The sequence below is a fragment of the Lagopus leucura genome, unplaced genomic scaffold, assembly GCF_019238085.1.
Source record: "Lagopus leucura isolate 7727_CA_CO unplaced genomic scaffold, USGS_WTPT01 Super-Scaffold_100004, whole genome shotgun sequence".
NCBI classification, from domain to species: Eukaryota; Metazoa; Chordata; class Aves; order Galliformes; family Phasianidae; genus Lagopus; species Lagopus leucura.
In genome coordinates, this window is record NW_024962264.1 from 32,259,774 (window position 1) to 32,271,934 (window position 12,161).

At 36.2% G+C, this 12,161-nt stretch overlaps 1 protein-coding gene across 1 annotated transcript in view; it reads right to left on the reverse strand.

Moving 5' to 3' along the window:
* Positions 1-12,161, reverse strand: part of FAT4 (FAT atypical cadherin 4) — a 132,649-nt gene that overhangs the window by 33,940 nt on the left and 86,548 nt on the right. Inside the window, exons 7-8 of the mRNA XM_042871041.1 lie at positions 5,031-5,211; positions 1,122-1,372 (exon numbers count right to left, since the gene is read on the reverse strand). Coding sequence (XP_042726975.1) covers positions 1,122-1,372; positions 5,031-5,211 — 432 coding nt within the window. The remainder of the gene's footprint in view (positions 1-1,121; positions 1,373-5,030; positions 5,212-12,161) is intronic.

Genomic DNA, 12,161 nt, shown 5'->3' on the forward strand with positions numbered 1-12,161 from the left:
TCACCAATGTAATAATAATGTACTTTCATTATACTGTTCTGGAAACAGGAAAGAAATATAAACAAATTCATTCTTCCATAAAAAGGAGAAGTATTTGCAATTGTTTAAAATTTAGAAAGAGAACTCCAAGACAAAGAAATATAGCTTTTTTTTTTTTTTTTTTTTTTTTTTTTTTTTCCTATTGAAAGAAAATTTGTTTTGTAAACCAGTTGTCTTGGAATCCTCTCTGGAGGCATCACATGTCAACTTACGTAAATGCATTTTAGAATGGAGAAAGCTGACTTTCACAGCTAACTACTGACTGCAGTTTGGTGAGTCTATGGTAATAAAGTGATCATCTTTAAAAATCTTTTACTATTTTGAGATAGTAGAGGTCCCAGTATTAATCTGTTTTAAATCTTGGACAAGTCTCAATAGTAGAATCCTTTGATATATTCTTCCTATCTCAATGCAAATATATACTTTCTTTCTTTCTCCCTGCAATGTTGATTCTGCAATAGGAAATACTAGTATTAAAGATTTATCCATTTCTAACTCTTTTACTTATCAGGTTTGTTTAATCATAAACTGAATCAGAAATCAATTTCTGCATCAAGTGAAGTAACTTCAACTTACGTGCAGTTTCAACAAATGGACGGCTGCAGCTTGGTTTTACCTTACTTCATAACTTGGCTCAAAGAAAGGCACCATAATCAACATCTTATACAGAAAATACAGAAATCTTTTCAGAAGGTGTTGACACAATGCTCTCTACGAATTGCTCAAGACAGCAAAGAAATATCTACATGCAGGATCCTCAAAGAGGAAAAATAGGCTACTGCCTTCCCCACAAAATAATTTGACCATCTGTTTTTCTTTTTTACAGATTTAAAGCTCGTTGCTCACTTTTTGCTGTCTTCTTTATAGAGCTGCAGGAGCGTAACCTGGATTTAGGTGGAAGAAATAAACTGAAAAAAATTACCAATATGTAGGTCATATTTACCATTACTTCTATGCAACACAAAGACAAAAATTTGGAATATATCAGTAACATTTTTTGTGACATGGCTTTGCATTTAGTACGATGTTAATGCCATCTGAAGTATCCTAAGCTATCAAAGTGTCATCACTGATAAGGTTACCTGAAGTAGTAGGTGATGGAACATGAGTGACATAGGGATGGTGTTGAAATCTGGGAGGGTTGTCATTCACATCAGCAACAGCAACAAGCACACTGGTGGAACTGGAAAGAGCCCTGGGGTAGCCCCCATCACTTGCCACAACAATCAACGTGTAGTTCTCTCTTGTCTCTCGATCAAGTAGAGCACTGGTGATGATCTGTCCTGTGGATGGGTTGATTGTGAATTGAGAATTGCCACCAGTAAGCCTATAGCTGTTTGAAAGAAAAAAATGAAGAAGAAAAATGCATTTAGTATTTCATAAGGCAGCCTGCTGACTTCAGATAACAACATTTTTTATACTCTTCAGACCACCATGCTGACAGATATTGACACTAGGATTTTCTTCTGTCTATCCAGCTGTCTTCACTTTATTTCTCTTCCATATTTTGAGACTTCTCGTAAATGACATTTCTGGGGATTTCCAAATGTAGTTGCTCAAAACAGATAGATTTCTGATAAATGAGTTTCAGACTGAGCCTCTCTGCACAGCTGGGCATTGTCTCACAATCACTAGTGACCAGCTACAGGCAGCCTCTTGTACTGATTTCTGTGGGCTAACGCATGAAGTATTACTCCAAAACACTGACACGCTCTTAACTGAAACTGCAGAATATAATTAGAAATAGTACTACTTTCAGAAGTCAAAGGATGATTTTTACAAAATAATATGAAGGTTTATAATTCATATTTTCCTGATATTAATTTTTGTTATTCCAATTTCAAGTTTTATTCACAGTAAATCATAGCAAATCCATAACCACAGAAGTATCCTAACAGCAGTGAATGAGGAGCAGAATTTGACAATCGGTGTGTCTGCATGTGCACATTTGTATGTTTGTGGGAGTGTGTAAAAATGTGGTAAGAACTGATTGTGTGACTATGAGATGCCTACTGCATCTCATATGCCTCTGACCTGCTAGTGTAGTGAATTTGTCTCTGCTCCTTGAATGTCTATATACCTACTTTCAGTACAAAATACATCTCAAAGACACCTAGAGCACTAAGCTCTATTTTTCAAGGTAATTGGTTAACATTAAATTTCTATTAATTCAGATTATGGAATTTCTAGGAAAAAAAAAAAAAAAAAAAAAAGAAGGAAACAAAAATTGGCTAAAACAATTAATTCTCACCTCCAATATTACAATCCTTACAAAATCAAAATTCAACTGTGATTAGCACTACTTCTTCAGAGAAGCCTATTATAGTACAGTAGCAACTTTGTTTTGCAGCACACAATTCTACAAAAATATCCAGGGGAAATCTACTATCATGGAAAAGAGTAAAATCCACATCATCTTTTCAAAATCTAAACAGGATATGACAGAAATAACAACACAGGCCAGAAGCTTTTCCTAGAGGACTGATAGCCAGTCTGTCTAATAAGCTGTGGCAACCTCTCATGTTCAGTCATTAATCTCTACAGAATGCCAGAAGCATGCTTTAATTGCTTAATTATAATTCAGTATGATGGCCATATGTAATTATTCTGCAGCCAAAAAAATGTGCATCTAGAGTGGAAAGAATGTGCAGTGCTTAAAGCACCACTTAAATCTCTGAAAACACCAGCAGTGTGGACACATTTCATATGTGATTTGCAGTGTCTTAACACTATGAGGTGACACAGAAGAGTCTCCTTAAAGTGTACTTCCATGTACAAAGAATGACTCATGATAGCTTTGGAAAGACAACCTGAAAGACTGTTTAAAAAACAAAGAAGACAAATCACATTTGCCATAGGATATTCTGAGTTATATATGAATACAGCTTCAAACAAACCAAGTGGACAATGTAAGTATCCATTTACAAAAAAACTTCCAAAACACATCAAAAGATAAAACCCTCAACTTTGTAATCACAACAACTAGTATAAAAGAAATGTGACTGAAGTACTCAAAATCCAGTACTCTGCGCTGATCCTTCTTATCTATACTACCTTCAGCAATACTCAAGCATGCATTAGCAGAAAGAACCTCATCAACCCATCAGCCCCCTATAATATGCTATTACCAGAAATAAGAGAAAAAGACTTGGGATACATGGATTGTAACCATTTTGCAGAAAATTAGCTGCCTTTTACAGAATTAACTCTTTATTTTTTTCTTTTTAAGAATATCTTCACATAGAATTTCAAATACCATCCATAGAAAGCAAGGATTTGGTTTTGGAATGTGCTCTAACAAGACTGAAAAGGTATTCTGAGTCCGCGGCACCTCCGACAACAACTGCTTAGGTATTCTGGTCCCTCCAATAATTGGAAGTTTTGTAACATCACTAATCTTATAAGATTTGTATTATTTGAAATTCTAAATCTGGACAAATTCTATCAAAGAAAAACAAAGTATGTGCCTGAGTTTAAAAAGTGCAAAACAAAACCTCAAAATGTATTACAAATAGTTACTTATGAAAAAAGAAATCTATTCTTCTTGAGATAATTAGTGAATGGCAAGGACTAGTAGAAATATCAAAGCAATTCAAACATACTTAAGAAATCTGAGAGCACGCTGATAATTTTTGGTTATGGGGTGAAAACATTACAATAATTCATGCTTTGTATGGTATTCTTTTTGCTAAGAAAGCTTTCCAGAAAAAAATTTCTCTGAGTGAGAGTGAATTGAATTAAAAGTTTTATTGTTTCACAATGTAATAAATGGTAATTTGGGAGACTTTTCAAATATTTAAAGATGCCAAAACAAAAAGTTCCTATTTCTAGGCTTTAGCTAGAGGGAAAGAAAATATTACAGCATTTTGTACATACTTGCTTTGCTATAATACAGTTCTGCTTTACTTTATTTCTTTTTCTCTTTTTTTTTTTTTTTGTCCATTTATGAGAACAGTGATATCTTCCTATGCACTTTATGTGAAGTATGAACTGAAATAGTAAATAAATAAGCTACTTTTATATTCTGACTCATAATTTAGGGAACAGAGAAACAGGTGTTTCCAGCAATAAAAATTAATTTTTAAGAGATAGCCTACATGTTATTGTGATTAATGTCTTGTAAGAATCTACTTTTTATTCCATTACCAATAAATCAATTCACAGTGGATAATCTCTAGCTTGTCACTGTCACTTAGCATCTTCATTACTCTTGTTCATGGACTGGTAATGGCCAGTGTTCTACCCAGCGAACAGTTAAGAAATAGAGCTGCATCAACTAAGATATGCAAACGAGTCGGTATTTAAAGCAAAAATGCCGAATTCTATCTTATTACTTATTTTTTCCAAATAGGATACATCTCACTTCTGGTACTGTGTAATTTTCATTCCATAAACTGGGCTCTAAACTAAACACATTAATTGACTGTAGATTTACCCATGTAACATGACAACTTATAGTGAAAATTAAATTATCTTTAATTACAAGCCCTCAGTCCAAAATGCTATGCTAAATATATGGTTTAAAGCCTTTCCAAAGGACACATATATCAAGGCTAGTCAGTAACACAGATTGTTCACAGCTTATATCATGCTTCTTCATGCAGAGAACTTGGTATGTCAAGAGTGTAACCTGATGTGCTTAATCCATTTATTATTTTATGTGGAGTTTGAGGGTTTGTTTTTTATTTTTTCTCTATACCTACTAAGAAGAAGAAACTAGACTATTAACAACAACACCCAGGTGGAAATGGAACTCCAGTTTACTTTTAACTTACTAGAAAATTAAAAACAAGACTGCAACTCTTCTCATATTTAATAAACTTCTAAAAAGAAAAACAAAGATCACACTTGCTGAAAGGATGTAGCCACACACATACTAATATCCTTTTGCAACTTGAAGCCTTATGTCATACTGATTATGGACATTGCTAAAAAAAATCTTCAGTTGAGGCATGAGGAGGGATTGCATTCAGCAGTGCTAAATGACTTACCTAATAACAGCATTTCTAGAAGCATCAGCATCTGAGGAGTTTACTAGCAAAATATCTGTCCCTGTAGGTGCATCCTCAGGAACTGCAGCAGTATACACAGTAAAGGCAAATGTGGGGACATTGTCATTGACATCATCCACAGTGACAGTGATGGTTCCAGTGCCAGTGAGGGCAGGAGATCCTGCAGGAAAGCAGAATACAGAATGCTAGAGGTTACAAATACCACAGTGTTAATCTGAGATCTGCCATCCCCAATTTAAAGACTAATGCTTGAACATGTCACAGTACACACAACAAGAAAGAAAGACAATGAGACATACAGGACAAGGTCAGATTTGTTTCAAAGGGATCTTGACATAAAGTACAAGTTGCAAAAGCAAAAAAAAAAAAAAAAAGGAAAAAAAAAAAGTTTTATTTTTAATACTTGCTTCATCTAATTCCAGCAATTTTTGTAATACAAACTCAGTGGAAAAAGATGGTCTTGGAAACATTCAGAAGTCTTCCTGTAACAATTAGGACCAATTTGAACATGTGGTTGCCTTTGAGAAGTTGTTCAAAGGTGGCATGCTGACAGCCATGAAGACTCCAGCCTTCAATTTACTTATCCACAGAACAAATAGAGTGAAAACAGTGGCAAACCCCAGCCACTAACACAGCACTTCTACAGCCGGTCACACCCTGACCTAGGAAGACCTTCTCCAAAGGGTGAGAAGGTTGCACAGTTTCCAGACTTAGGCAGGCTTGATTTCTCTCTAGAAGCATCCATCTAGAGCAGCACAGTCCTCATTCTGATGTGATGCTCGCTTATAGGAAATAAGATCAAATTTATTTAACCTACAACTTTTCTTCTTTTTCTAATATTTAACCCTGATGTGTGCAAACAACTAAGATATAGCATGCATATTCACAAGCAGTCTCTCAGTATTGATTCTCTTTCCTCTTTTGTCAAGTCTTAAAATGACACTGAAAAGTTTTACAAGTTCATGATGGCTTTGCCAGTTTATTCCACTTTCATTGAGCCAAGAATCAGCATAACACCTCTGCTAACCAAATTCTTCACTGAGGGTCCCTCAAAAAATGGGATCCCGCTTTTCTTTGAATATGCAGCAAAACAGGGAGGGAGAGAGAGAAAAGCACAAAACTCAGAAGGTACAGCACAAAGACAAATGGTGACCATGCCTGATTTACCAAGATTGCATCCCTTTCCCTCTCAGTCTCAAGGAGATACAATAATTCACCGTTTGCTGGAGCAGGGAAAAAGCAACGTTAATGAAATGGTTTGGGCCAGCACCCCGGAGACTGATTCAAGCCCTTACTGAAAGGCAAGTTTATTAGACTGAGCTGTCACTTGATAAAATACAGGCAGCCCCTTGTGACCATCCTAATCCCTCCATCACAGCAGACGGTTGGGTTGCTGCTGCACGAGGTCACTGCTAGACCTTGGCCTCTCAGGGCTAGGATGGAGGCAGGCTCTGCTCTTGCATCTCACGTGGTCCTGGCAAGGGCTCCAGACGCAGAGTTTCTGTAGGAAAAAGCAACTAATGACCAATTTTCCCCACTTTCAACCCTTGCAGTCTGAAGGAGTATTACAGCCTCTCACGAAGAAGTTGAGAGTAGCTTCTGCAGGGGAAGGACATTTCTAAACACAACATACTTCCAAGTAACTTGATGTAACATGCAAACAAACCAAATGAAGGAGCTTCTAAAGGAGATGAACTATAAATCTTGCCAGGCTTCCTTTGAAGCCCACCAACAGGACAGGCCAGATCACAATGCTGAGAAGAAAGAAATGAGCCAAAGGAGAGGTTTCCCGCCATGTCTGTGCACAAAGGAGCCCTTTCTCTGCTCCTTTCTGAGGTAATACTCTCTGCCAATTAATATACTTTCAGTCAGGAAGGATACATTAAGGCACTAAGTTTGACTCATTTTTCACTTTTTTTTTTTTTCTTCTTTTCAATATTGTCATCTAGCCAAATGCTTATAGATAGAAAAGGCTGCAAAAGCGTTCCTGATTGCTGAAATACTGCCCATGGAGTGTTTATTATTACTGCATTAAATGAAATGGAGTCCTCAGTGGCGTTCACTGCATGTGTCATCAAGCTCTGGCCTTCCAAACACATTTAATCCACATCCATCTCACAGCTAATGAAATGAAAAGTCGAAAGTTGTTAAGTTTCACAGGTGATTAAACAATTTATGCATAATTCGGAAATTAACCTCGGGTAAATCCCATTCAAAGAGCATTAGTAATGCAATTCAGCCTGGAAAAGAAAGCTACATTTCAGCGAAGATGTGAAACTCATTGTCTTAAATGCATTTGCTCACACAAAGAGCCAATGATGGAAAATTCAATCTGTCAGCTTCTTCACAAAAACAACTGCAGCAGAAGGTGCTCCAGAAGGCACCATTAGACATAACCCAATAGTAGCATGATTGCATGAGTTCAAGCACATTCCTTGATGTAAGAAGGAGCTGGAGCTCGATGCCATGATGTCTGTACTCACAAGGCTTCCCATCACCATGGAGAAATGGGAAGAGTACTCCTATGGGAAGAGTACGCTAATACAGGGAAGATTTTGTATTAGCCCAGTACTCTATCAATTTGGTCTGACTCCATATGTGTTATCTACCCACATATTCCTTATTGATGCATTACACTTGTCAAAATAAAAGCATTTGTGTGAATAAAAATGGCAGAAATTGGCTCTTTGTAAGACAGTTGATGGCCATTGCTCCTATTGGGTGTGTCTACAAGGCACAGTACAACACAGTGTGAACACATTTATTTTAGTCTCAGAGAAGTGAAAATACCAGCCAAGATTGAGCATACTAATAAAATCAGCTAGGGTAATACAAGCAACTCAGATCTCATTCAGTGCTAGTTTGTGGCTCGAGAAATATCCCGTAAGTCCAATATTAATTCAGCTGTTTGTAACATCCAAAGCCACTGCTTTTTGTCTCAAAACCAAAAATCATTCTCATTTTTCTTAGATGGAAAAACTCACGTATCTACATTGCTTTCCTGTCTACACAGTTATCCAAATATGTCCTTTTTCCTCTCTAAGTAAAACATCACGTCCACAAATTTATTCCTTTATTCTATTATGCTGAAAGATAAAGTTGCAGTTTCACAGAGTTCTCAAAGCTTTTATTCACTTGAAATTAAATGACTAGCTCATATTTCTGCAGTTACTGAGAAATATAAGAAGAGGAAATTACAAATGAAGTAATTTTCAATGGAAAAGAAATAGCTCAGGGCCAAACTCTACCATTCTCGGTGAACTTCCAGTGAAAGTTCTGCTTGCATAAGGACCACAGAATTTGGCCCCTGATAATAAGTAGGTTTCATAAAATGTAGATGTCATATTTGTGGTAAAAGAAGTACTTTCCATGGTTGGGCTGAGTTCCCAGATTTCTTAGTTTTGCTTCAATAGCAAATCTTACTCAAGTCAGTTATTCTAATTATGGTAGAGCACTATCCTTCTTGTGTGAGTGCTTTTCACATTATGCTTAACATTTCACATAAATAAGAGTAGTTAAATTTGTGTAAATTCTGTTTTATTAATCTAACATTTGAATTGTCTTCTACCTATTTTTGGTAAACCAGACATGTTCACAATCTACATAAAATTCCTGTACACAGTACACAAGACTGCATTCTCCTACAAACAGCTCTGAATGCCACAGACTTACACTTTTCTTTTACTGAGCTTGCAGGGAAATTTCTACCAAACTTTCATAATATTTTAAACCATTTTGCAGCCAAAGTAGTAATTATTTCTGTCAGACACCTTTTATTTAGAGCATTTCTCTAGAGCTATACTAATAGTTTTTAGGTTCCAAAACACAGTCTCTCACAAAGGCTTAAAACATCCACATTGAAAAACCATTTTCAAGACAGATAGGGAAATGAAGCAGCCATCAAATGATTAATAGCCACAGAATGTGAAGTTAACTTAGGGAAACAAATGGGAAAGATCATACTGACTGCTCAGTGAACATCAAATCTTTAAAACTTAGAAGATAAAATTCATATATTATTCATATTATTACAAATTTTCAATATCTGTGCACTGTGGTCTGTTTTTATGAACAGAACAGTTTATTTTCAAGGTGACAGCTGTACATATACATTAAGCAGAGAGCCCCACAAATGTCCACATGTCATTGTTGAAATAAAGATTAACCTGGGAGAGTGTCAAAATAGCAACGCAGAGTTCAGGAATAAAATTGCTTCCCACGGATGTTCTTCCAAAAACTTACGCTTTTTGCTTACATCTGCTAAGTAAACATGTGTCTGGGGATGAAGAGAAGGAGCAGACCTTGGGAACCTGCTCCTTGGAGGCACATGGTGGAGAACAAGTTGCAAGATGAGGTTATGAGAGGCCACCTCATCCTAGGCTGGCTGCGGAATGCAGCTTCCCGCTCTGCATAGAGCATCTGGGGAGATGCCAATAATGTGACACCAGAGGACTGTGGGGCAAGCAGGCAGGAGCTAAACCTCCCTCTTCTATTTGCCTCCTCTTTTGCCTGTTTTAGCAAGGCATGGCTGGCAGAGATCCCCAAGCAGGTCCCCTGTATGCTACTGCTCATCTGTGACTGATAGTCACAAAAAGAGTATGATGCCAAAAATGTGTCAGTGTAGAAATTAGAGCAGGCCTCTTCAACTTTTTGCTCCTACCCTCCAAGAGAAGACAGAACATGTTCAGGTCTCCACGTCACAGCCAGACTCTAGCACAAATATGGGGGAAAAGCACTTAGTGGGATAGAGGTGCAAAAGAAAACATCTGAAGGAAACTCGCAAAGCCACTGAGATGCTTCAAAAACATTCACAAAAAGATTATGTTATTGGAAATCATCCCAGCTGTGTGCTAGTGGATAGCTTACAACAAAAACTAGAAATAAGAGAATGTGTTCAGCATATTATCCACATATTGTTTGAAGTTTTAACGGATCCTCAGTCTTGTCTCTGCAGTGGTTACTACAAAAGGCAGTACAACTATAATTCCTTTCAGAAACTAGGAACTCAAAGTTTTTGCCAAAAATAAAATATCAAAATTAAGTACTATAAAACTGACAATAAACTTAAGTAGAACACTATAGATAAAATTAACTAAAATTAAAAAAAAAATTAAAATTAAATAAAATTAATCTAAAAGACTAATCAAAACACATATGGCAGGCAATTTACAGGTTTTGTGATAAATTAAACACATCATTATCTTGAAAACTGGAAAGCAATTTAACAGAAATGGAATTTTTGCTTCACTGAAATGTGTTGCTTTGCAACAAAGCGGATTTAACTTCTGCAGTCAAACACTCAGTGAATGAGTCCCAGGGCTAGAAGTTGTATGCATTATTACAGAGCACTAACTTTATCACCCAAGTAAACAAGGCCTTTCTCATAATAAAGCAGCCAATCATTCTTAATGCTTTGATATGCAGATAGAGTGTTCTGAGCCTTACAGAAGCAAGCAGTATATAAAATGGAGATAGAGTAAGTTAAAATGCAACTAACTTGCACTACTCATTTAACTTTCAGTGTAAAAGAAGCTTGATTTGAAACACAGATAAATTTAAATTAATTTATTTACCTGGCACACATAAGACAGTGCATACGTAAATGAGCAAAAGAAGTAATAATTTGTACAAGATTCTGGCTGCACTGAGCACAGCATAAGCTGGATGCTGGGCAGCTGATAAAGCAGATATCAGTCAGCAACTCGTGGCTATCAGGTTTTGTCCTCCTTCCAAGACCCAAGTGTTTTATCAAGTGTTTTAATCTGCTAAGGTCTAAAGCATAGGTCACTGGAGATGGGGTTTAGGACAGACGTGTGCAACTATCTAAGATTTCTTAGCAAGAACCACATTTAAATCCAGAACAAAAAAACTGCCTTCTTCCACGGAAGGTTCACAAGAAGCTTTAAGGCCTATTTCTTACAGCTGAACATAATTTTCATAACAAGAACTGACAGATGACTGCCTGTAAGGGAGCATCTCCATGTGTCCATGGTGAATATACAGTGTCCAAGGGTAGAGGCATGGCAGTGCACACCACCAGGGAGTCTGGTGACTGCAGCTAGATTAAATTAAAAAAATACATAAAGATTTAAAATAAATATTTTCTTAAATCATCAAACACCCTATCCTTGTTATAAATTATTGCTGTAAACAGAAAAAAAAGAAACAAAAACGACACAAACAAAAAACAACCAACCAAAACAAACAACAACAACAACAAAAAACACCAGAAAAGTTGGCTCCTGGAGGGACTGCTGACTAAATCAAATTTTGACTGCTTGTAACTCTTGAGTATCCCACAGAGAAATTCCTGTAATGCGTGATTTTGAATTATGCTTTAAAAACACCCTTTATAAATAGCAAAGATTAACCAGCAGGATAAGTTTTCAGGTCACATGAACAAGTTTTACTCATTTTATCCTTGTAATTAAAGTTTTCTGAAATTGTAGCTTTTTTACTGAAGCAGAACTAGCAGACTTTCCATTTATAAAGTGTAACATCTAATTTAGAAAACAGTTTAAGATCACCATAACTGGAAATGTATTTGTATTTATAAAAGGCTGAAAATTTTTCCTTGCATAGGATGATTACTTATCTTACTCTTTTGCAAAACAACATTCAACAAACTCTTCAACACCTCTGCAGTAGAATTTCATTTAAAAGTGATGTAAGCAAAAGGACAGTTTTTTAAAGTTAATTTTCACTTAAGACTTCTAAGTCAATTGTAGCAAGACAAATGATAGAACAGATAAGAGTAATACTGGATATTTGAGTTTCCTGCATTAGTGGTCCAATAAGCTAATCTTTAAGGTCTTTTCCAAACTGAGCAATTCTATGATTCTATAATACTGTAACAGAATAAGCAAGAACATCATCCACACTCATTATTCAATCTTCCTACAAGGCATAAAACTATGTTCAATGACACAAGAATTCTCACAACTATTTTTGATAAACCAAAAGAAGAAATTAACACTATCCCAACCAAAAAGAGTACACAGTGAAAAAAAGAGCAGTTCACCCAACAACTTCCAGCTAGAAACAGATTATCTCATTTAAAATAAACCTGTAAATGACTTGCTGGATTCTCCACAATCTTGACAGAGGAGA